Below are 22,675 nucleotides of genomic sequence, written 5' to 3'. Positions count from 1 at the left end.
ATTAGTCCTTTACAATATGGCCAAGTAGTTTATGGATCCCAAATCTCTACCCTACTTTAGCCATAGGCATACTCTGGTCTGATCTGAATATCCTTTTTTTGGTTCACATTGCGAGCCACAGCTTGGAAGTACAATGGGGGGTGGGGTGGGGGGGGGGGTTGTTTAATGGTTTTCCAAGGTTTAGATTTTGTTTGTGTTTTTTTATTTTATTTTTTGGTACTGTTATTCTGTGACTGTGTGTGTCTTGTTGGAGCCCTGAGAGGCTACCTACCATGCAATGCATGACCCTGTGCGGTCAATTGACAGACCGGTTTTTGTGTGGGGTGGCGGGGTCTTGTTTGTTTGTCTTTTTTTGACTGTTGTAGTCTTGGGGTCTCCTGTCCCATTATTGTACTTTATCTGGGTCTAGGTTTAATTTTTTGCACCTTGTTTGCATCTTTGTGCAAAAAATAAAAATAAATGTTTAAAACCCGCCCATGTAAGTACGAAAGAAGAGACAACTACAATCTGGTTGGCAAAGGTGTAAACATGCCCGGAGATGCCTCCTTTCAAACACATTTTCAGCAGAGACCAGTGGAGGAAAGGGGACAATCGTTCTTGAGCATGGTTCAGATTAACCGTGCCCATTGGGAGTACACCCTTAGTATAGACAATCATAATCTTTATTGGAAACTTGAAACTTGTTCTCTGTATGAAATACACTCCTGAACGCTGCTCCCTGCACAGTTTGCACATCTGAGTGCATTATGCATTCCTGAACCTTGCACACTGTGCAATACACAGTTCTGGGTCCTGGCCGCACACACCATTTAGAGCAGCACGCTGCACATGCCACTTTACTTCTCTTACCTGGGGGACAGGGGGAAGGAGGCAGTGAGTTGGCAGAAGGGGGGGGGGGGGTGAATACCTGCATCTAATTTCTAAGAAAAAAAAGCTCTGGTCATGACAACCAGGCTTCTAGCTTTTTGTTTCATTCAAGGACTTTTCTACTGAATGTATTGAATTTCACCTTCTGTACAGAAACAATTGAGTACTGTCCGTGATACTTTTTTATTTGCACTAACATACAATTTTGAGGACAAGCGTTCGGGGAGTGTCCCCTTCTTCAAGGTCCAAGTAGTACTTTACCTATACCTATAGGTATAGTACTGCTTGGACCTTGAAGAAGGGGACACTCCCCGAAAGCTTGTCCTCAAAATTGTATGTTAGTGCAAATACAAAAAGTATCATGGACAGTACTCAATTGTTTCTGTCGCAAATGCACTAATACGGCTACAATCACCTTCTGTACAGAAATTAAAATGTACTGTAACTATAAAAAGCTAATAAAAGTTCAATGGAGGACAGAGAATATGTTGCCATAACAACTCATTAGATCTTCCTGTACAGAGCAGAAACTGAATGAGGCATCTGGCTGGCTGCTATGGGCAACAGTAGCATATTCCTTTGATCCAGGTTTCAATGCTCTATAAACTTGGTATAACTATTACAGAACACTCCCTGCAAGACAACAGGGTGTCAATTTTAAACAATTTCTTTTATTCATATATTAAATGTAGAATCCATCCTCAATCTGTATATATCAATGTGAATCTGTCACAAACTTGGGAAATTCGACCTGATCATATGATACAAAATGTATAAGTAGAGGTTATGTTCAGCAAAAACTAGATGTTGCAACAGTGAGCAGATTCAAAAATAATGACAGGTACGTTTATCTGCAGATTTAAAATTTTCCTGTGTGTCAGATAAGGCACTGTTATATTCTACTTGCTGAGCCATCCTGTAAATCCTTGATTGTGTTGTGTAAAAGTAACCTCTACTTATGTTTTTTTTTCATCATATGCTCAAGTTGATATATGTCAAGTTTGAGAAAGCTTACTTTAAACTAGAATTGTGGTCAGGCTTTGGACATTTAAATATTACATATTCTTTGCAGGCAGTAAATAGTCCTCACTGACCTCTCTATCTGCAGGCACTGTGGAGAAATCCATCCTTGAAGTTTACAGTGAAATCACTTTTATCTTTCTCTCATTGGCTTGTTTTGCTCCCCCCCTCCTTGCAGTGATGTATCTGCCTTCCAGCCCTCTAATCACTCTGAGTACAGAGTAGGTGCACAAGATTAGTGGAGAGAGCAGAGCGCTAAGACCAGACTTGCAGGACTTCAACACTAAATGTAGCTAGGCTAGCAGTGCCTGTCTGTTTGGTGGCCACATGACTTGAGCTGGTGCTGACAGGGTGACCCTCACAGCTGCTGCTGTTATCTTTCCCCCAGCTGCAGTAGGACTGGCAGGGGAAGAAGGAGAAGCTGACGCCACAGTAATAAGGGGTGCTTAAGTCACAGCCTTAAGAGGAAAAGATGACCCTCAGCCTGAGGAGAGCTGCAAGGAATGGTGGGAAATGTAGTCTCCAGGAAGACAACCTGACTGAAAAAGGGACTGTGCTGGACTACAAGGGATGGAACTTCATGGTAGACTTCAGAGTGGTGAGAGGCCTTGCACTTATTATTGTTGTTATTTGCTCTGCTGAATAAATAACAACAAAAAAGCCTTGGTGTGTCAGACAGAATTAGAAGTTAGAAGGTCGTTAACACCAGGAACAGCTGAATCCAAACAACAGTGGCTTCTTTGGTGATGAATGCTGCATAAAATTTGAAGATGAATTACCCCACAGTGTCTGTAGTTACAGAGGACAGCTATTGTTTGTTTTAAAGTTTATTGATTATTTATTCAGAAAATGTGAATATGTAAAAGTCTACAGCCTGGCTACGGTTCTACTTTTAGATGACAAAGATACACACATGTACAGTATATGTGATGCATCTTCAAAAGCCATATTCTGCCACCACCACCACCTCTGCTTGGGAAAACTGGATTAATAGTTCATCATAGTTCAGCCTGGCTACGGTTCTACTTTTAGATGACAAAGATACACACATGTACAGTATATGTGATGCATCTTCAAAAGCCATATTCCGCCACCACCACCACCTCTGCTTGGGAAAACTGGATTAATAGTTCATCTCTATAACAAGATGTAACTTTAGTGAACCACCGTGGAATATCGAAAGCTTTTTTTGCCACCAAAAAGAGAGGATAGAAACTGTGAAACTTGGAAGGTTTCACTAAAATAAAAAAAAATATGATATGATGTTTGCTTTAATTATGTCTGAGATAGTGAGCTTCATTATTACAGTAGAATCTCCAATTTACATTCCGTAATTCAAATATTTGGTCATACGGTTTGGTCCAAGTTATTTCCTATGGAAATATTCCTTCAATATAGTTTATGTATGTATTGCATGGCCGCTTAGGGCATGTTAATGGCATGTTTCTCCCTCTGTACTTCAACCCTGATGCGCAATGGCTGTCCTTCATGTTTTGGCCACATGCTAACTGTAGAGCGGAGTTTCTAAAGCATTTTTTACCATTGTTATTTAGGTGCTTTGTTAAAGGGAATCTGTCAGGGTTAAAATATGAGAGCTGCCATCTTGAAGGTACATATTCTGGCGCTATCCTGCTTATCCTTCACTACCAGGTGAGTTGCTGATGCTCAACCAGCATTTGTATATCAAGAATCCAGACACCAAAGCTTCTTCCAGTAACTCAGCCAAAATGAAGAAAGCATAATGATTGCAACCTTGGAACAACCTTCTTTTCAATTACATGAGAAAGCTAAAGCTAAAATAGAACTACAAAATATATATATATATATATATATATATATATATATGCTGTATATTCTAAAGCTGTTTTAGTTCAAAGCTTTTCTGTATTTGTCTTAGTTTGTGTAACTTATAACAACTTATAACATGTTATAGTCATCAGAGAATCTACATGAAAGATTCCATGATATTATTCTTATAAATCCTGAGGGAAATCATGTTTTTTTTATGAATTTAATGGTAGCATGCAAACTGTATGATATAGTTGCAGCAGCCCACATCTACGGTAATCTCCAAGCAGTCTAATTCTTCCATGTCATGGTACACTGCATGGTTTACATGAATTTTATTCAGTCGGAATCTAACTCTTTTAATATAAATTTGTAATGGGAACAAAACATTTGTTTTAGAAATGCAGAATTTGTTTAGAAGTCAATATGCAAAATGTTTTGGAGGTCTGGGAACACCTTTGCCTGCAAAAATCTGCCTGCCTCTGGTAACTATTGTCCAGAATACTGAATACTATAAAGGTAAAGGAATATTGATGCATGTATATGTATGAGGCAGCTTAATTTTAGTTCCTATACCTTGCAGGCCATCGCAAATCCTCAGCTGTCCTTCATGTTTAGTCTGATCTATATTGCTGTTGTAATATCCAGCCTTTAAAATGTTCCCTTTGTTCTTTTTAGATGTTACTCTAAGCTCTGATTCACATCGGTGTGACTTGCCATGCGATTTGACAGTTTCGAATCGCAAGGCAAGTCGCGCCCTATTGTCAGCAATGGAACTATTCAAATCAGTGCAACTCCGACTTTGAGGTGCCGCACCGATTTGAAAAAGGTTCCTACACTATTTTTTGAGATTTCAGATGAGACTTGCATAGACATCTGTTCATGAAGTCACACAGATGTCAGCCAAGTCACACCTGAAATCACACTGACATGCGGTATCGGATATCGTGCAACTTCAAGTGAAGTCGCACAGTTTCAATGTTGGATCCAGAGTCAACCAGGGCTAAAGAATAAGTAGTTGTTAAGGAGCCTCACCATTGATGATTAGTATCCTTTGTCTTAACATTTTGCACTAAACAGCACCCCTTTTCCCATTTCAGTTGGAGGTATGATGCTGAGTAATCTGTAGGTGATCTGCTAAATTAGGTTTCAAAGGTAACAGCTGAAATTACGTATGGTATTACTGAACAGTAGGGATGATCTCAGATCCTAGTCCAAGCCTTGTCCTAGTCCTAGCCCACCTGAGTGAGCCCGCCAGGAGGCTGTCACTGTACTGGGGCAATCTTTGGCAGGGAATTCCCCTTTAATTGACCCAGTACAGGTGACATCTTCCTAGTGGGCTTGCTCAGGTGGGTTCGGCCTAGGATCAGAACAAGTCTGAGCTCATCAATCGTGTACAGTATGTCATCTGTAGCTATTATTCCCTACAATGCTGTTATTACTTTAAATATATCAGTTCTGATAAGGGCCTGAAATATTTACATATCAGTCCTCCAAAGTTAATAAAACTGTTTGATGTAAGCCATTTTGTAGTTTCTTTTCAGGGGTCTGGCAAAGAAAGTTTACCAAAACTTGAATTTTAGGATGGCTGCAGGCCCCACCTCCGCGTAACTCCACGCTTATCTACCCATCCCCATGTTTTAGTCACTTAAAAGCAGGTGCAGTTGAAAGATTTGCTTTTCTCATAGAATAGAAGGAGCATGCAAAGACAAGAAAGCAGTGACAAGAGGACAGAGCAAGAGGATGGATGTCATTCTTACTTGTGTGTTCTTCGTTGGGCTTTGTGCTGGATTAGAGATTCCTGACTTGTTTACATTCATTGACTGCTTTGTCTGATTTACCCATAGGTCATCACAGCTGAAGCTCCTGTAGAGTGACTGAGTCTTTCTTTTCTCTGAGTTCTTCCTGCATCCAGCAGAGGCCAGCAGGGGTAATGTGGATGTTTTATTGGTTGTATCGGTGTTAGAGAAAGTGAAAACCAGCAGCTCAGAGGTCTTCCTCTTCTGGAGTATTTTCTCTCTTTGCATCTTTATAGGTGTTGTTTGATTTGGTCTATTATCCTGTTTTCATTAGTATTAAGTAAAAACTATGTAAGATCAGGTTGTGCTGACACTCACCTTAATGATGTTAAAGTAGAAGTCAAGGGACTTTTTTAAACTAGAGCAAACTATATGCCTAAACAATAAACCTTAGATTTACATTACTGAAAAGAAGCCAGAATTGCTGACATTAATCACTATATTTTACTCCTGACCTCAATATCAATTTATATGAGCCGAAGTGCCACCATGATTTAGAACAGCCTTTCTCAACCAGGGTTCATCCTGAGGTTTCTAGGAGTTCCTTGAGCAGAGGACAGTGGTGAATTCATCTACCACCTATAATGACCGGTAATACAAGGAGGACATTTTTGTGTAAGAGATATCTACACTGACTACTGATGTTGGGGGACAATACAATTTCATAAATTAAATATATATAATATGAAAATAATTTTGTGGTATACTGCTGGTGGTGTTAAAAATCTGTTTGGGGTGTCAAGTACTCAAGAAGCACTACATTTTGTATTCTTTTATTTACGACATTCCACAACTTACTAATCACCATGAGTTGTGGATATAACCCTTTTTATCAAGAGTTCTCTAAGACCAGATTATTATTTTAAAGGTTCCTCCATGACAAAAAGATTGAGAAAGGCTGGTTTAGAGTGTGCAGTGGTGGTAGACCCTCTAATGACATGATTGCTCCTTTTTCTCGTTATGTCCTTGCAGCATTGTAGCTCTCCGTGCCATGCCTAGTGAGTGTTTTACTGATGCAATCTCCTCTCCGTGGCAGGAAACTACATCACATTACCATCTAGAGCCTCTACAATTATCTTTTTCTTGGCTGCTTCTTTTTAAATATGATTCATGATGGCAGGATCATGTGACCTGGGTTTCTCTACTAAATGATGTCTTTGTTCTGGTGCCGTGGCATCCACTATAGTCTGTAGCATAAATCATCAAAGAAAGATTTTAGCAGACTTGTGTACCATTAAAGATTTAGAATTTAAATAAATGTTGACTTTCAACCAACTGTAGAGAGTTCTGACGCTAAATTTCACATTTCTAGGAGTGACACTCTATAAGTCAACAAGTAGAGAGTCATGTGCTTTCAATGGTTAGCCTTGATTATAGTGCACACCTATCTTTAGGGGTCTTTTGGAAGCAGAACATTTTTTGGAATGAGGCACAGGAAGATGCAGGCACTTTGAAGTGCCCACTATTGAGGAAACTGCAGACATCAATCCCAATTGATGGGACAAGGTTAGTGTGAGTCCAGAAACAGCTGGAAGCCTAGACTACACCAGTAGTGCCAATCTGTCGTAACCATTACAAAAGGCTCTTACTCACTCCATTTTAATCTCAATCTCCAATATCTTATTTTTGATTTTTGAGTAAGGATAGACACCTTCAGCAGCAATAGGAAGCGCAAGACTCCAAAGAGTGCCCAAGCAGAAAGGGTTCTTTGGTGAGGGCAGCAGTCACAATAGTCCTCAAGAGATAAAGTAATCCAGTGGGCTATTCATCTTAACAGTCATTTAACAAACTTAAATTATAACCATCTGTTTCCCGTTGGGGAGAATTCCCTTCCCTTCCTGTTCCATAGCCAAAACAGGAAGTGAGAGAAAATACCTGCAAATTAAGGAAATCCCTAGGGGACCCCTCAGGTTACCAGAACTAGTGTCCCCATTGGAAGATCTTTCCTCTATTACTATTCTGGGCACTGCCCAAAGATTGGGATTTTCTTTTACTTTCCCTTTCAATGATGACGGTAAACAGGACAAGAGGGGGGTGAATCTCCCTCATGGGGGCACAGACAGCAATAACAACTGACAGGGGCTCAAATCCATCTCCACTCTGTCCAAAACTTTAAAAAAAATTGCCTTTAGTTGTATTTTAAATATCAATTATGGCTGGACTATAGCCATAGCAGTACTTGTCAGAGTGATAAGGATCAGCACAAAAGGGCTCCATGCAGTCAGCTGGTATTTTAGCTTGGCCTCAAAATATATAGTAATAGAATTATATTCCATAGATTGTGATGTTGGCGCAAAATAAAAATAGTTAAAATAGTTCATAGTTAAAACTATTACATTGCATTTTATGCCAATATTGTAAAGTGAATATAAATACCACTGTGAATCATTCACACTGTAATTACTGTCATATATATAACAAAACATCAATATTGCAAGGTGAGTATATATGTTGCAAATCACTGTTGAACATAGTAAGTACCAATGGTGCTCAAAGTCTAAAAAGTCCCCATAAGTCTGCATTGACTAATTTTGTCGACTTTTGGGCTTTGAGCACCATTGAACTTTATTATTATTATGTTCAACAGTGATTTGTAACATATACAGTGGGGCAAAAAAGTATTTAGTCAGCCACCAATTGTGCAAGTTCTCCCACTTCAAAAGATGAGAGAGGCCTGTCATTGGCATCATAGGTAGACCTCAACTATGAGAGACAAAATGAGAAAAAAAAAACCAGACAATCACATTGGCTGATTTGGAAAGAATTTATTTGCAAATTATGGTGGAAAATAAGTATTTGGGCACCTACAAACAAGCAAGATTTCTGGCTCTCACAGGCCTGTACCTTCTTCTTTAAGAGGCTCCTCTGTCCTGCACTCATTACCTGTATCAATGGCACCTGTTTGAACTTGTTATCAGTATAAAAGACACCTGTCCACAACCTCAAACAGTCACACTCCAAACTTCACTATGGCGAAGACCAAAGAGCTGTCGAAGGACACCAGAAACAAAATTGTAGACCTGCACCAGGCTGGGAAGACTGAATCTGCAATAGGCAAGCAGCTTGGTGTGAACAAATCAACTGTGGGAGCAATAATTAGAAAATGGAAGACATACAAGACCACTGATAATCTCCCTCGATCTGGGGCTCCACACAAGATCTCACCCCGTGGGGCCAAGATGATCACAAGAACGGTGAGCAAAAATCCCAGGACCACACGGGGGACCTAGTGAATGACCTGCAGAGAGCTGGGACCAACGTAACAAAGGCTACCATCAGTAACACACTACGCCGCCAGGGACTCAGATCCTGCAGTGCCAGACGTGTCCCCCTGCTTAAGCCAGTACATGTCCGGGCCTGTCTGAAGTTTGCTAGAGAGCATTTGGATGATCCAGAAGAGGATTGGGAGAATATCATATGATCAGATGAAACCAAAATAGAACTGTTTGGTAGAAACACAACTCGTTGTGTTTGGAGGAGAGAGAATGCTGAGCTGCATCCAAAGAACACCATACCTACTGTGAAGCATGGGGGTGGCAACATCATGCTTTGGGGCTGTTTCTCCTCAAAGGGACCAGGGCGACTGATCCATGTACAGAACAGAATTAATGGGGCCATGTATCCTCTATCCATCAGCAAGGGCATTGAAGATGAAACGTGGCTGGGTCTTCCAACATGACAATGATCCCAAACATACCGCCCGGGCAATGAAGGAGTGGCTCTAGAGGAGATCTGCATGGAGGAATGGGCCAACATACCAGCAACAGTGTGTGCCAACCTTGTGAAGACTTACAGGAAACGTTTGACCTCTGTCATTGCCAACAAAGGATATATAACAAAGTATTGAGATGAACTTTTGATATTGACCAAATACTTATTTTCCACCATAATTTGCAAATAAATTCTTTCCAAATCAGCCAATGTGATTGTGTGGATTTTTTTTCTCATTTTGTCTCTCATAGTTGAGGTCTACCTATGATGCCAATTACAGGCCTCTCTCATCTTTTTAGGTTGGGAGAACTTGCACAATTGGTGGCTGAGTAAATACTTTTTTACCCCACTGTATACTCACCTTGCAATATTGATGTTTTATTATATATGACAGTAATTACAGTGTGAGTGATTCACAGTGGTATTTACAGTATATTCACTTCACATTATCGACACTTTGTTTTATATTTTTATATAGAAATAAGCACAACACTTTCATGTAACTATTTTTATATTTGCATCATTTTTGCTGGCAGCTATTTATATATTTTCACTGTGGCGCTATTCATACTATATTCTTAATACATTTTATGTAATTATGTTCTGTTACTTCTAACAGCATGAAATACAAAACCAAAAAATATTGTCATACGGGACATATTTAATAAAGAAACCCATGCTAAACCTTTTTGAGGGCCTATTCATTAGTTATTCTGGAGAATATTCCCAATAATGTTACTGACTACTTATGCCATCTACTGGTAGCTTGCCCATATGGCTCAAGCTCTGACTTCACTTTGCGGCCTGGTGGATCAGGATATCTAATGCTATCCAGCCAGAGGATTTAGCAGCACAGGAACCTCAGTACTAACACTTGTGTCTATTCAGATGTATATTCAGACAGCAAAACAATTGACAGGTAATTCAGACAGAAGGTATTTCTGCATTTCAATAACATCTAATACATTTACTGCTGCATCATTTTCTTATTTATAATGGCACTGATCTTATACCTAAGAACCATTATATAGAATTCCATCTGTGAAGAGCTGTGTATTGATGCATTCCTGAGCACTGGTTTTCAGGCTAGTTTGCACAGCCTTTAAAATCAACATTTCTAAAATGCATTAGGGCTCATTCACCCCAGACAGACGTTCTGAACGCATAGTCGCTTATGTGCACTGGAAGGAAGAGTGCCGATGCATCGATCCCAGTGCAGCACACTGTTTACTTTCTTTATGTTCATACTTCTTAATGTTACATTCAGACAGAAGCGCCATGTCATGATAGTTTACATTGCTATGCGCTGCACTGAAATAAGTACTGCATGGAGTACTTATTTTCAGTGTGTACCACTGCAACACAATCCCAGCGCACCTGGTGAATGAGCCATAAAGTATTTTAAATGCTGCCTAAATGCTAAATACAGCATAAACCAAAAATCAATTCCCAAATTAGAGAAAGAGCTGCAGGCTTGCAAATACTTTCCAATATAAATCATTTTTGAACGAAAACAATACTTTTGTATAAAATAAATGTCCTGTCCTTGCCCTCGTATTTAGAATGGTATGGGTAACCAGCTCATTCATTAAAGTATATCTAAAAAGTATTTTTGATCGGGAATAAATAAAACATTTTGGAAAGGTTTCTTGCCATCTGTGTCCCACTCCCTTTCCTTTCATGTGGAAACAACAGGAAGTGAGAGGAAACCTTTCAAAAGTGTGGTAAATCTCTTCCAGGACAGTTTTCACAGGAAAATTGCCCTCTGTTGTAAGATTTCTTGTCTATTGCTTTTCTGGTGACAACATAATTAATTAGGTTTTTCCCCACTTTCAAACAATAGTGAAAAGCAATTATATATCGTGAACCCCAGCGCATAAAGAAATTTAAATTAAATCTAAAACGTGATAAAGATACCGGTATGCTGCTGTGCAACAGTGTAAAACACCAATATTTAAAGAAAAAGACATATAACAGTGCAAAACACAAGACTCTTCACCATAAATTAACATAAATTTAAAAAAAAGTGTCCACAAAATATATCATACATAAATATGTTTAAAAACTTAATTAAAACTTAAAAAATCTTCTCCCAAAGAAAAATGTGCTTCCACCATCCACCATTGATTTTTCTTTGGGAGAAGATTTGTTTATCATTATACACCTTTGGGAAGAAGGACTTTTTTAAGTTTTAATTAAGTTTTTATACATATTTATGTATGATATATTTTTTGGACACTTTTTTTTGATTTATGTCAATTTATGGTGAATAGTGAAAAGCACTCAAGATTGGAATAACAAGAGAATTCCAACACAGCTCATCACATGGAATGCCTCCCAATTTCTCCTAATTGCACTCAAGATTGGAATAACCCTTAATTTCAAGAGAATTCCAACGCAGCTCATCACATGGAATGCCTCCCAATTTCTCCACAATAAAAATAATGTAAAAATTCTAAACTAGACAAAAACCACCAGATTCTTTTTAAGACTTTGAGCCTCCAGGAGGTTTTTGCCAAAATGTGCAGCATGCAAAACATATTTGCAAATTTTGGCAGACTTACCTAAGAAAGCAGTCCTCTCTATCAATGTAAGGTCAGTGCTCTACTCTTTCACTGGCGCTTCCTTCTTCTCCCAGTCTTCCACTGGGTTCGTGGCCGTTCACACTCCTGATTGGCTGGGTCTAGATGATGTAACTTCTGTGTATGTGCAAGGGAGTTTTTCACCATACACTCATACTGAGACTGTACATTGAATTTCCCACTGCTGGCAGGCAAGTAGAAGCTTCTATGGCAGAATAGACCTACACAGTCTCTTCTGTCATACAAAAAGCAGCATTTTTAAAACAATGACTTTACTTCCAGTTGCAATAAAGGTTCCAAAATGAGATAACTTTTGCACATATTCTACAGTATCACAGGATCCTTTCATTATGGACAGACAGGCATATAGGTTATATGTAATGTTGTTTGAAGAAGGCACAAGATGGTCAATCCCTGCCTATTGTCCCTTCAATCATTGCGTAAGTAGTTTACTGATCAATATAGTGATATTAATTAGCAAAATATGCTTACAGAAGGTCCAATATGTAATGGATAGTGAGGTAGTCTTACTTGGAGCTCGGTGGCATCTCAGGTTACTGATAGCATACAGCGATTGGCAGGTGTACATGCACCAAATGAGATAAGCTATTGGTAACTTGAGACACTGCCTGCCAGGGCTCCGAATGGGGCTACCACTCTATCCATTACATATTGCATATTGTACCTTGTGTAACCATATTTTGCCCATTAAAATCTATATGTAGCCCAGTAAAATACTCAGCTCCTGAATTGACAGTCCCTCACTTTCAGTCCCAGTGACAATGGACACCAGGACAAACACAGAGAGAGAATCTTCTAGTGGGGACACAGGCAGCAATAAAACCAGCATATTTTAATATCTACAGCATATTCTCAGCAAATATAAGATACTTACTTCATCACGTAGTATGTCACTTGTTGAAGAAGTAGTATATATGCTAGCCTGAGACTGGCTGCTGATGCCACTGTCCTCTTTCTGGAACTCACTTTCTAAAGAGCTCATTGGCCAAGGTTTAAACACTGTAGATGCTTCTTGTGAGTCCAAATACCCCTCCAGTGGAGAGCAGTTTCCAAGAGAAGTCATGGAGGTAGCACTGGCCCTGGAATTACGCAAACTTTTACGTTGATAACTAGGCCATTGGCTCTGTGGTTTCGGGCTCATAGGTCGACAAGGCATAGAGTTTAGATCAGAATTTGAGAATATATTAGAATAAGAAGTCGTGGGCGAATGCTTTCCCAGTAAAGGCTGCTCATTTGTGTTATATGTGGAGCAGCTCATAGACTGATCAAATGAAGTCCTTGGATTGGCCCCACACTTTGGAGGACTTCTTCTATCTACATTTTCAGTCCTATGGTTTTGTGAGTGTGTGGTTGTACCTTTGTCACATTTAGATTCTGTGCAGTTATTTTCTCTCATTTCAGCAGGAGAACTGCTAAGCAGGTCTGGAACCACTGATGAGTTTTCAAAGTTTTCAATGCCAGGTTCCAATTTCTCTTTAGAAGGTATTCTTGGTTTGTTTGAGCTGATGGCATGTGTTGACAAATTTAGCACACTAAGTCTTTTAAGTGAGTCCCTTTCTTTGCTTTTTCGTAGTGCTCTCCAGGACATTTGATGAGCTCTCAACTTTTTCTTTTCTTCCTTGACATCCATCTCAGTTTGTTGAGCCACATTTTCTTTTTCTAGATTTTTAAAATCGAAGAGACTGGAGAAAGACTTATGAGCCCAAGACAACCTCTCTTTTAACCCTTTGCTCTCGACATTTTTATTGCTCTTCATGTCATTGCTTTCAGACTGAGACTTGGTTAGGTCATTGTTTTGCAATCTCTCAGTAGGTTCTGGAATACTGATATTTGACATATTGCATCTGAGTCTAGTAAAATTATCCATATCTATTCTTCCAGGCCCAGAGGCCTTTCGCATGCTTCTGTTGTACAGAAAACTACTTTCAAATAGATCATCATCAGATAAGTCTGAGTTATGCTCATCTTTGCATAAGTTTGCAATCTGCCTACTGCTTAAAATTGGGGGTTTAAGAGATAGTAGAGGTTTGCATTCTGTGTTGCTTTTTGTTTCTGGTGACTTAACACTATCATTTATCTCTGTGTCATTTTCCACTTTGACTGGATCAGGGCCTTCTTCTGGTATCTCGGAAACAGGAGACAAAACTGAATACTCACTGCTTATATATGTTATTGTATCATCTTCCACCTTTACGCTGTTCCTAGATTGTTCACACTTTTCACAGTTTTCTTCATTTTCAGTGCCATTAGAGATATTAGAGGTAGTGTTCTCATCCATATTTGACCTGGTATCAGAAGACATGTTCTCTGCTCCTCCTGTTTTCCCAGAAATGGAAATTTGTGTAGGACACAAAGTATCCTTCATATTACCCTCTTTATGTAATGAGTCATAACATTCCTTTTCATCATCAAAGTCTTCATCTGAGAAACTGAATTCTTGATTATCTGAACCATCTGAACTTTCTTCACTATACAAACATGAAAGAGCATTTGGTGAAACTAAAAGGTCAACATTTGATTTTTTCTCTGCATTATTTACATTTATGTCTTTTGTATCAGATATCATAGAGCTATTTTCTGCCTTACATGGTCCATTTATTGAAACAGTTAGGTCCACAGTAGACTGCCCATCTAAAAGATTTTCCTTGTTGATCTCCATGTATTTTTCTTCAGAAATAAGAGAAGTGTAATTTTCTGTACAAGGCCCATCTAACTTCTTATCCCACTGTTGAGGATCTTGTATATTTTGATTTGTTTGTAATACTTCATGGTCTACATCAATTTCATGTAAGTCTTTCATATCTATAGTTTCTTCAGTGACATTATTGTCCTCTGTTTTGTTTTTTGTGCAGGCTACATCTTTATTTTTCAGCGTATCTGTGTCTAAATCGCTGATAGAAGCAAATCTGGAACATTCCTGAGTGGATATTTCACTATTATAGTGTAAATAATTTGTTTCTGAATGAAATGTCTCTATACATTGTTCTTCAGCAGAGTTGATATCATCAAGTTTGTTTCGTGTTGCCTGGGCACCTGTTCTCTGAATAGATATTATAATAACAGCAGGTTTATTAGAGGAATCTGTAGCTGCATTAGTGCGTTCTGATTCTGAAGAGTTGTATTCTTTTCCATTAACATGCTTCAGTGCGTTATCAATGTCATTTGTGTTATGTTGAGGCACAATGGGTTTTGTTGTCTTTGTCTCTGAAGAATTAAATGTATAGGCTACTAATGAGTTCCGAGCAGCATCCTCACTTGTATCTGGTGGTGTTGCACCATCATCTTTTGTTGTATCAACATGTAATGTATGTTGTGGATCTCTAGGAAGTGGCTCTTGTTGTGTCCAATGATCTTGGGAGCTGTTATTCCAGTCTTTCGAGGCATGGATGTCCTCTTGATAGCTAGCTCCCTGAGCTTCAATTTCTTCTTCCGTTGATGTCCTCATTAAAATTCCATTACACTGATCAAGGCATATAGAAGATGTATTCAGATTAAGATTTTCTGTAGAGAAAGACTTTGTAATTGCACTTGTCTCCTTGATTCTTGTGTTATTATTATATATTATTGGACTTGTAGTATGGTAAGACGTGGCTTTAAAATTAATGTTAGGAAGGCTTTGATGATATTCATTTAAATAGGCAACTGTTAAAGTATCAGATTTTGCACAGGATAGACATCCTTCTGATAGGGATATGCTGTTAACTCCCTTTTGTTTAGCTGAAGTGCTTACTAAACAACTTTGTGTGTGTACCCTTATTGCTACATTATCCTGCTGGTTATTCACAGGTACATTATTGTTATCTGCATCATCTCTAGTTCTTAGATCTGAAAAGAGCAAATCATTTCTTATGGTTGGTTCCGTGTCTGTATCTTCTGTTTTCGTGTTGCTCAGATCAGATGTAAGACTTTTCTGACATAAAATGGGTTGTGTTTGTGAACAGAAAGAGAACTTTGATTGATCATTTTGGCTGCATAGAGTGTCTCTTGAGAAATATGTGTTTGAATGAATGTTGTTTTGGATATCAGAATACACAGATTTGTTTTTTTCAAGTAGAAGATTGTCAGATCTTTTGTTCAGTTCATCTGTCGTGTCGCTGCACACTGAGTCAATGTCCGATACACTTTCAAACACTTCACTTTTTAATTCAGATGGACTTTCACTGAAGCATGACCTAGTTTCAAAATAATCTTCATCTTGGTCTAGACTGTATCCATGCTCACAGTGCTCAGCATCAGGGTCTTCATTAGGTTCTAGCTTGTCTGAATCTTCAGTTACGTCAGGACTCTGTAATGATAAACACATGTAAGTTCCTGAAATAAATAACCAAACTTTAATTATATAAATAACCAAAATCTAATTATGTATTTTAAAAACAACAAAATAATAGGCGTTAGTTATTTAAAATCTACTCAAATTGTAATCACTTAGGAAAAAACTATTAAAGAAAATGCTTAACCTTTTGTGTTTTGTCATGGTTTAAATTGAACTACAGAAAATCTTGGCTTGCTGTTCCTTTTCTTTTTAATTTTATTACTTGTAGGGTAGTTACAGAAGGCATAGTCCAGTTATCATCTTAAAGTTTAGCATTTGTGTTTAGCATGAACTGCATTTTGGTGTAAAAAACCTTTTGAGTGGTAAAGTCTGTTAAAATATATACTCTGAAAAACATGAAACACCTGTATGTAGATATAAATTAAATCAATAAAATCTTATATAAGCTTTACATGTTATAGTAATATCAGAAAGTAATTTTCAATCTTTTTAAGTTTGCAGTTGTTGTTAAAATAATACCTGTTGGTCCATCCATGAAGGTCCTTGCTCAGGCACTTCCTATTCACTCCCTGTAACCTCCTACCTCCCATGCTTCCAACCAGAAAACAGTTACCGGTAAAAACCTCCACCACCTCAGCCCTGATCTTCTTCACTCTACTACTTAGTGCCTTTATGATAAAATTGCGCCCCTGTCCTGCCCAGACCTGGCCACATCTGCCTACAACAACTTGCTATCATCCTCCCTGGACACACTTGCTCCTCTCTCTACACGCAGAACCAGGCCTCGCCTGTCACAAGCCTGGCAAACAGATGGCACCAGAAGTCTCAAGAGACGCAGCCGTGCTCTTGAGTGAGCATGGTGTAAAATTAAATCCCTGCAAGCCTTTACCCTCTACAAATCTGCCCTTCTCAAATATAACTCCAGCCTCCATGCTGCTAAACAAACCTACTACAACACTCTCATCAAAATCCTCTCATCCAATTCTAGTCAACTCTTTTCTACTCTAAATTCCTTACTCCACACTGCCTCCACCCACCAATTTACTGCACAGGAGATTGACAGTCATTTAAAGAACAAGATCAATACAATTTGTGATGAGATCTCCAACATACCAGGCCCAACACCACACTCAATACTCTCCTCCTTTGACCCTGTTACCAACAAGGAAGTTACCAAACTCCTTTCCAATGCCCACTTCACAACCTGTCCCCTGGACACTGTCCCCTCATGATTATTGCAGCCTCCTTCCTGCTCTATCCTAAACTCTCTAACCCACATCTTCAACCTTTCACTCTCCATGGGCACCTTTCCTTCCCTGCTCAAACATGCACTGGTTACCCCCATACTTAAAAAACCCTTGCTGGACGCCACCTGTTTGAATAACTTAAGACCCATCTCCCTGCTCCTGTTTGCCTCCAAGCTTCTGGTTCACAACCGTCTGAATTGCTACCTCACCGACAACAACCTTCTCGATCCTCTACAGTCAGGCTTCCGCCCACAACATTCCACTAAAACTTCCCTGTTAAAACTCACTAACGACCCGTTAACTGCTAAAACCAATGGCCATTACTCCATACTTGTACTCCTAGACCTTTCTGCTGCCTTTGACACAGTTGACCACCCACTCCTCCTCAGTAAACTCCACTCCATTGCCCTCTGTGACTCCGCTCTCTCCTGGTTCTCCTCTTACCTTTCTCAGCGCACTGTCAGCGTCACATACAACAACTCCTCCACTCCTTTCCTCTTTCCATTGGGGTACCCCAAGGCTCTGTCCTTGGGCCCCTCCTTTTCTCTCTCTACACCTCCTTCCTGGGCCAATTAATAACTTCCCATGGCTTCCAATACCATCTCTATGCTGATGACACCCAGATCTATCTCTCTACCTGCTGGAACACTTCATATCTTTTAGGGACATTAGCTGTGGACAGGGACAATTTTCATCTTGGGAGCCTGTAAGCACACAACCGTTGGCCTCAAAAGAAATACAGTGCTTCTAAGATCACCTATTTTACATAGAGATGTCTTCTCTTATTGGTTCTAACCTGGCTTATGATATTGTGACAATGTATAAATAGGTTTAAGTAAGCCACCTCTTTGTTTCTGCCACCTGTAGGCACCTGGCTACTGTGCCTAATGGCAAATCCAGTTCTGATTGCAGGATCTTCGGTTAACTGCTCTGGATCTCCGGTTAGCTGCTCCCTAAATCTAGAGGTACAGGGACAAGGAGTAATACTTACCTTGCTCCTATAGGCTCCCTATATCCATGCGACCACTGCCATGAAGCCCCTTCTGTAAGGCACTTCTGACTGCAGTTGCATGCCTGCCCCCTCCACCTACAATGCAAGGTTAATTGTACACTATGATACCAACAACCTGAGCATCAGAGCATCAGGGAGAAGAAGACAGCACCGGAGCCTGTTGGAGCAAAGACATAAGGTAAGTAATGCCACCTCTTTCTCTGCCCCTTAGACTTAAAATAATATCAAAGGTTTGTTTGTTTTAAATAACAAACAAGTCTATACTTACCTGCTCTGTGCAGTGGTTTTGCACAGAGCAGCCCTGATCTTCCTAATCTTGGGTTCCTCGTGGGTACTTCTGGCTCCTCCCCCTTGACCAGTGCCCCCAATAGCAAGCCGTTTGCTATGGGGCCACTGATGCGTGTTTGCTCCCAAACCCCGCTCTATGAGTCCATAAGACACATAAAGTTGTGGCTCGGCCCTGGCCCCCACTCTGTCCTCATTGGCTGCGATTTACAGCAGTGGGAGGCAGTGATTGCTGTGCCTCAGCCAATGAGGAGAGAGAGATCTGGGAAAGCCGAGGCTTCTGTGCATATCGCTAGATCGAGAGGGGGCTCAGGTAAGTATTAGGGGGGGGGGCTGGGGGGGGTAAGCAGGACACAGAAGGCTTTTTAACTTCATGTATAGAATGCATGAAGTTAAAACACCTTCAGCCTTTACAACCACTTTAACGAGCATTGCAGTGTGGGGTGCCCCCTGCAAGGGTTTTTTCTTCACAGTTCCAGAGTTGGGCTTTAATGCTTTATATTTAAAATAATCTTACTATGATAAAGATTCAACATTTTGTAAAAATAAATGTTGCTTATTAAACAAAATTGTCATGTTACTAGACATTGACATAGAACTCCCAGCTCGACAGAAAGCTTGAGATGCATAAACTGTACTTTCACATACTATGCAGTAAGAAGGATAAACTAAACATTATTACTTTAGCTTCCTCTCTCATGCTTTTTGTTGATTGGAATATCTGAACTGATCATTTTAGATTCTTCCTGTAAGGAATCCTGGGTGTCCCTGCCTGGACTTGTACCAGGAACATGCCAGGCCTCATCCTACACAATGACGTCTTTCTAGTGAAGTGCTACTCTTTATCATCTCTGTATGCTCTCTGCACAAAAACTCCATAGAGGTATGTTGTGGCAATAACTGAAGGGTATTATAATTCTTGTAGGTGTTATATTAAAAATGTTTACAATAATCAAAGTACATAATTGCAGAGAAAACAGCAATATGGCATGAAATATTCCAGATGTAGTATGTGTTACATTGCTCACAGATACAGTAAGTGAACAAGCAATAAAAATGATGTCTGTGCATTTAACACCACCAGGTTAAGCAATCCTAACAATTTTGGCTTCAGAAAATTGCCAAAACTGCTGTATAGCTGCAGATCCTTGCATGCTTTGTAATTAAGGAAATATGTAAAATTATTTTTCTTTTTTTAAATGCCTGCTTTGGATAATATTGTGCCATTCATTTGTATTTACTTCATCATTTTTGAGACATGAGGTTCTGTATGCCACTAGCAGAAAGCACAAAAATGTGGCACTGCTCATAGAAACCATTTATTTTGCATTTTCTAATAAATTTCTAGTCATATACAGCATTCAAATAAAAGCATGAATCCGATTGGTTGTAATAAGATGTACCAATTTTTATCTGCTTATTTTTTAATACTGTACAAGGTCTATAGTGAGGAAAGCTGGCACACATTCCTATGAGACCAGATGGGCAGATGTGTCGTTTTTATTCTAATATGTAGACACGCAAGTGCAAAGCCAGCCAGAGATGTGCTACATGCAACAAACCATGGGAACTAAACAGATGCCATGTCATGATTAAGCCCTGCAAACCGTAAACTGAAATCTGATTGGTTGCTATTTGGTACTGCACTTCCAATAGCAGCCATCAAGATTGGATGTCTTTCCCCACCAAACAGATGAAAAGAAAATAAAGCTACATTCTAACTCCCTAGACGCGGAACCTTATGGGTTGATTTACTAGAACTGGAGAGTGCAACATCTGGTGCAGTTGTGCATGGTAGCCAATCAGCTTCTAACGTCAGCTTGTTCAATTAAAGTGTTACTGAACCCATAATAGTAAAATCAGTCTGTATATGCATTAAAGCATGCTTGTTATACTCACTGTGGAACCTAGGGGGTTAATCCTCTGCATCATGTAAAAAAGTTGTTTGATCCTGACTTCTCTGATCCTCCCCTTCTTCCATTGTCCCCCTCTTATCTCCTGATAAGACATATCGTGTGGAGACACTCTGCACATGCTCAGTTTGGAAATATCACCAGGGAATATCCGATTGCCTCTCGGGATCAGGAAGGAATTTTTTCCCCTGCAGGAGCAAACTGGATTAAGCTTTGCTGGGTTTTTTGCCTTCCTCTGGATCAACTGTGGGTGAAGGATCATAACTTTTTTTGTTTATTTTAATTTTTTTTATGGTTGAACTAGATGGACTTTTTGCTTTTTTCAGCCAGACGAACTATGTAACTATGTAGTTTGGTGTGTATTGCTAGAGATGGAAAGTTTTTTTTTTTTTATCTTGGGAGAGTGCATGTGATCAGCACAAGGCCAATCAGCACTGTCCAGACAGTGGTCAGGGGTTCTGCATCCTCCTAGAGCAGAAAGAAAATGCCTCCTACACGCTTTAACCAGTGCACTGCTGAACACTGATTGAAGTCACAAGACTGTTCTAACTGCTGATGAGAAAAGGTATTTATCTGTTTATATTTACTAAAATGATTGCACTTCCATGTTCTGTGTACTATGGGAGACCAGATAGAGTAGTTGCAGGGTCCTGGGTTTAGTAACATGTTAAGCTTTGACAAAAAAGATTGGAAGTTGCTTGGTTTCTGTGCAGAACTGCACCAGAATTTACACTCTCCAATTTTAGTAAATAAATCCCTTAGTATACATCTCCTCCATTTGTTGTTTATTACATGAGCCCAACATACCCCCTGTATGTTGCACTGTATAAAGTACAGGCAACAAAGGTTTCACAACACGTTCAGTGACATGGATAACATCTACTTAATTTTACACAGGAACTACTATTGCATATGTTGTGTTTTAATCATCAGTGTTTGCATATGCGGTAAAGGCCAGAGTATTAAAGGTAATATATTCCTTTGTATATATGCATATATATGCAATCTGTAAGATGTAATATTCGCCAGCTCATTGTGAGTCATCAGAACAATTAATTGTGCTCTGTTTCTCCCAGACACAGTAATATGGAAAAATCCTAATTTTGAAATTACATTTAAATGAATAAAAAAATGACCTGAAAAAGTAGAAGTTTAGATTTAGGGTGATACTATTATGGTTTAGGGTGATATAGGGTGATATTAGCTAATTAAAAACATTGTTCTCAACACTACACTGCACTGGACTAAAGTCTGTTTGGTTAGCCAATAAATGGTATGGCCCTAAATCCAAACCTCTGCTTTTGATGATGGCTAACATGGAACAACATTCTGCTGCTGCTGCTGCTGAAAAAAAGTACATACATGGACACATTGTCCCATCCATTCATTGATCACAAAAGACTTGGCACTATGGTACTATGATTGGTAACTACGATGGAGATAGTCAAAATGCCTTAAATAAGGAGTGTGAGTGTTAATATAAGGGACTGTCATAGGGGTCACAGGAAATGAACATATATATATATATACTGTGTGTATATATATATATATTCAGTATTTGTATACAGTATTACGTACACATTAAAAAATCTAATTTTACATAACCAAGAAGACTACGTAGATGTGTGCTTTTGTTATCCAACTTAGGGCTCATGTACATTGCAGCTGATAAACTCACGTTTAGGAGCTGTTCAGCATTTTTTTCAGCAGCCCCTGAACTCACCCTAATGTTTTCCTATGTGTCCATGTACACATCATCGTTTACAGGCAGTTGAGTTTACAGTCTTTTTTTGAATGCAGAAAACTTGCGTTCAGGAGTAGATTTTATCAGCGTGCCAAACGCTTGTAAACGCGTGTAAACACGGCTAACTGTGTTTATAACCGTTTGTGTTTGAAATTTTTTTTAACTCTTCCATTTCCAGATACTGTCCAGAGCCTTTTTTCATCATGAAAAATGCATGCAAGGGGTTTTCCCAGTACTCAAATGGACCTGGTGTACCATACTTTGAGGTTTTGCATGAAAGAAAATAATTTAGACACTGCTGCAATAATTTCTGCACAGAAATGAGCTGGAACACATCCAACCACCACAAAAAAAAAAGACCGCTAATCTCAACAAATACTGCTCTCTCTGCTTCTGTTCTCTTTATTTCTCTC

The 22,675-nt window shown here is 39.3% G+C and overlaps 1 protein-coding gene across 2 annotated transcripts in view; it reads right to left on the bottom strand.

Moving 5' to 3' along the window:
- The window catches only part of ARHGEF4 (Rho guanine nucleotide exchange factor 4), a 215,183-nt gene that overhangs the window by 84,429 nt on the left and 108,079 nt on the right, over positions 1-22,675 (bottom strand). The window contains exons 2-3 of one of the 2 annotated variants that reach the window (XM_089672347.1): positions 12,663-16,073; positions 5,436-5,735 (exon numbers count right to left, since the gene is read on the bottom strand). In XM_089672347.1, coding sequence (XP_089528473.1) covers positions 5,436-5,735; positions 12,663-16,073 — 3,711 coding nt within the window. The remainder of the gene's footprint in view (positions 1-5,435; positions 5,736-12,662; positions 16,074-22,675) is intronic. The other variant, XM_089672348.1, reaches the window with a different exon arrangement.

This window comes from Staurois parvus, unplaced genomic scaffold (assembly GCF_062004578.1).
Source record: "Staurois parvus isolate SC_StPar_1 unplaced genomic scaffold, SC_StPar_1.0 ptg000126l, whole genome shotgun sequence".
Taxonomy (NCBI): Eukaryota; Metazoa; Chordata; class Amphibia; order Anura; family Ranidae; genus Staurois; species Staurois parvus.
This window is presented reverse-complemented; position numbering and strand designations above follow the sequence as displayed.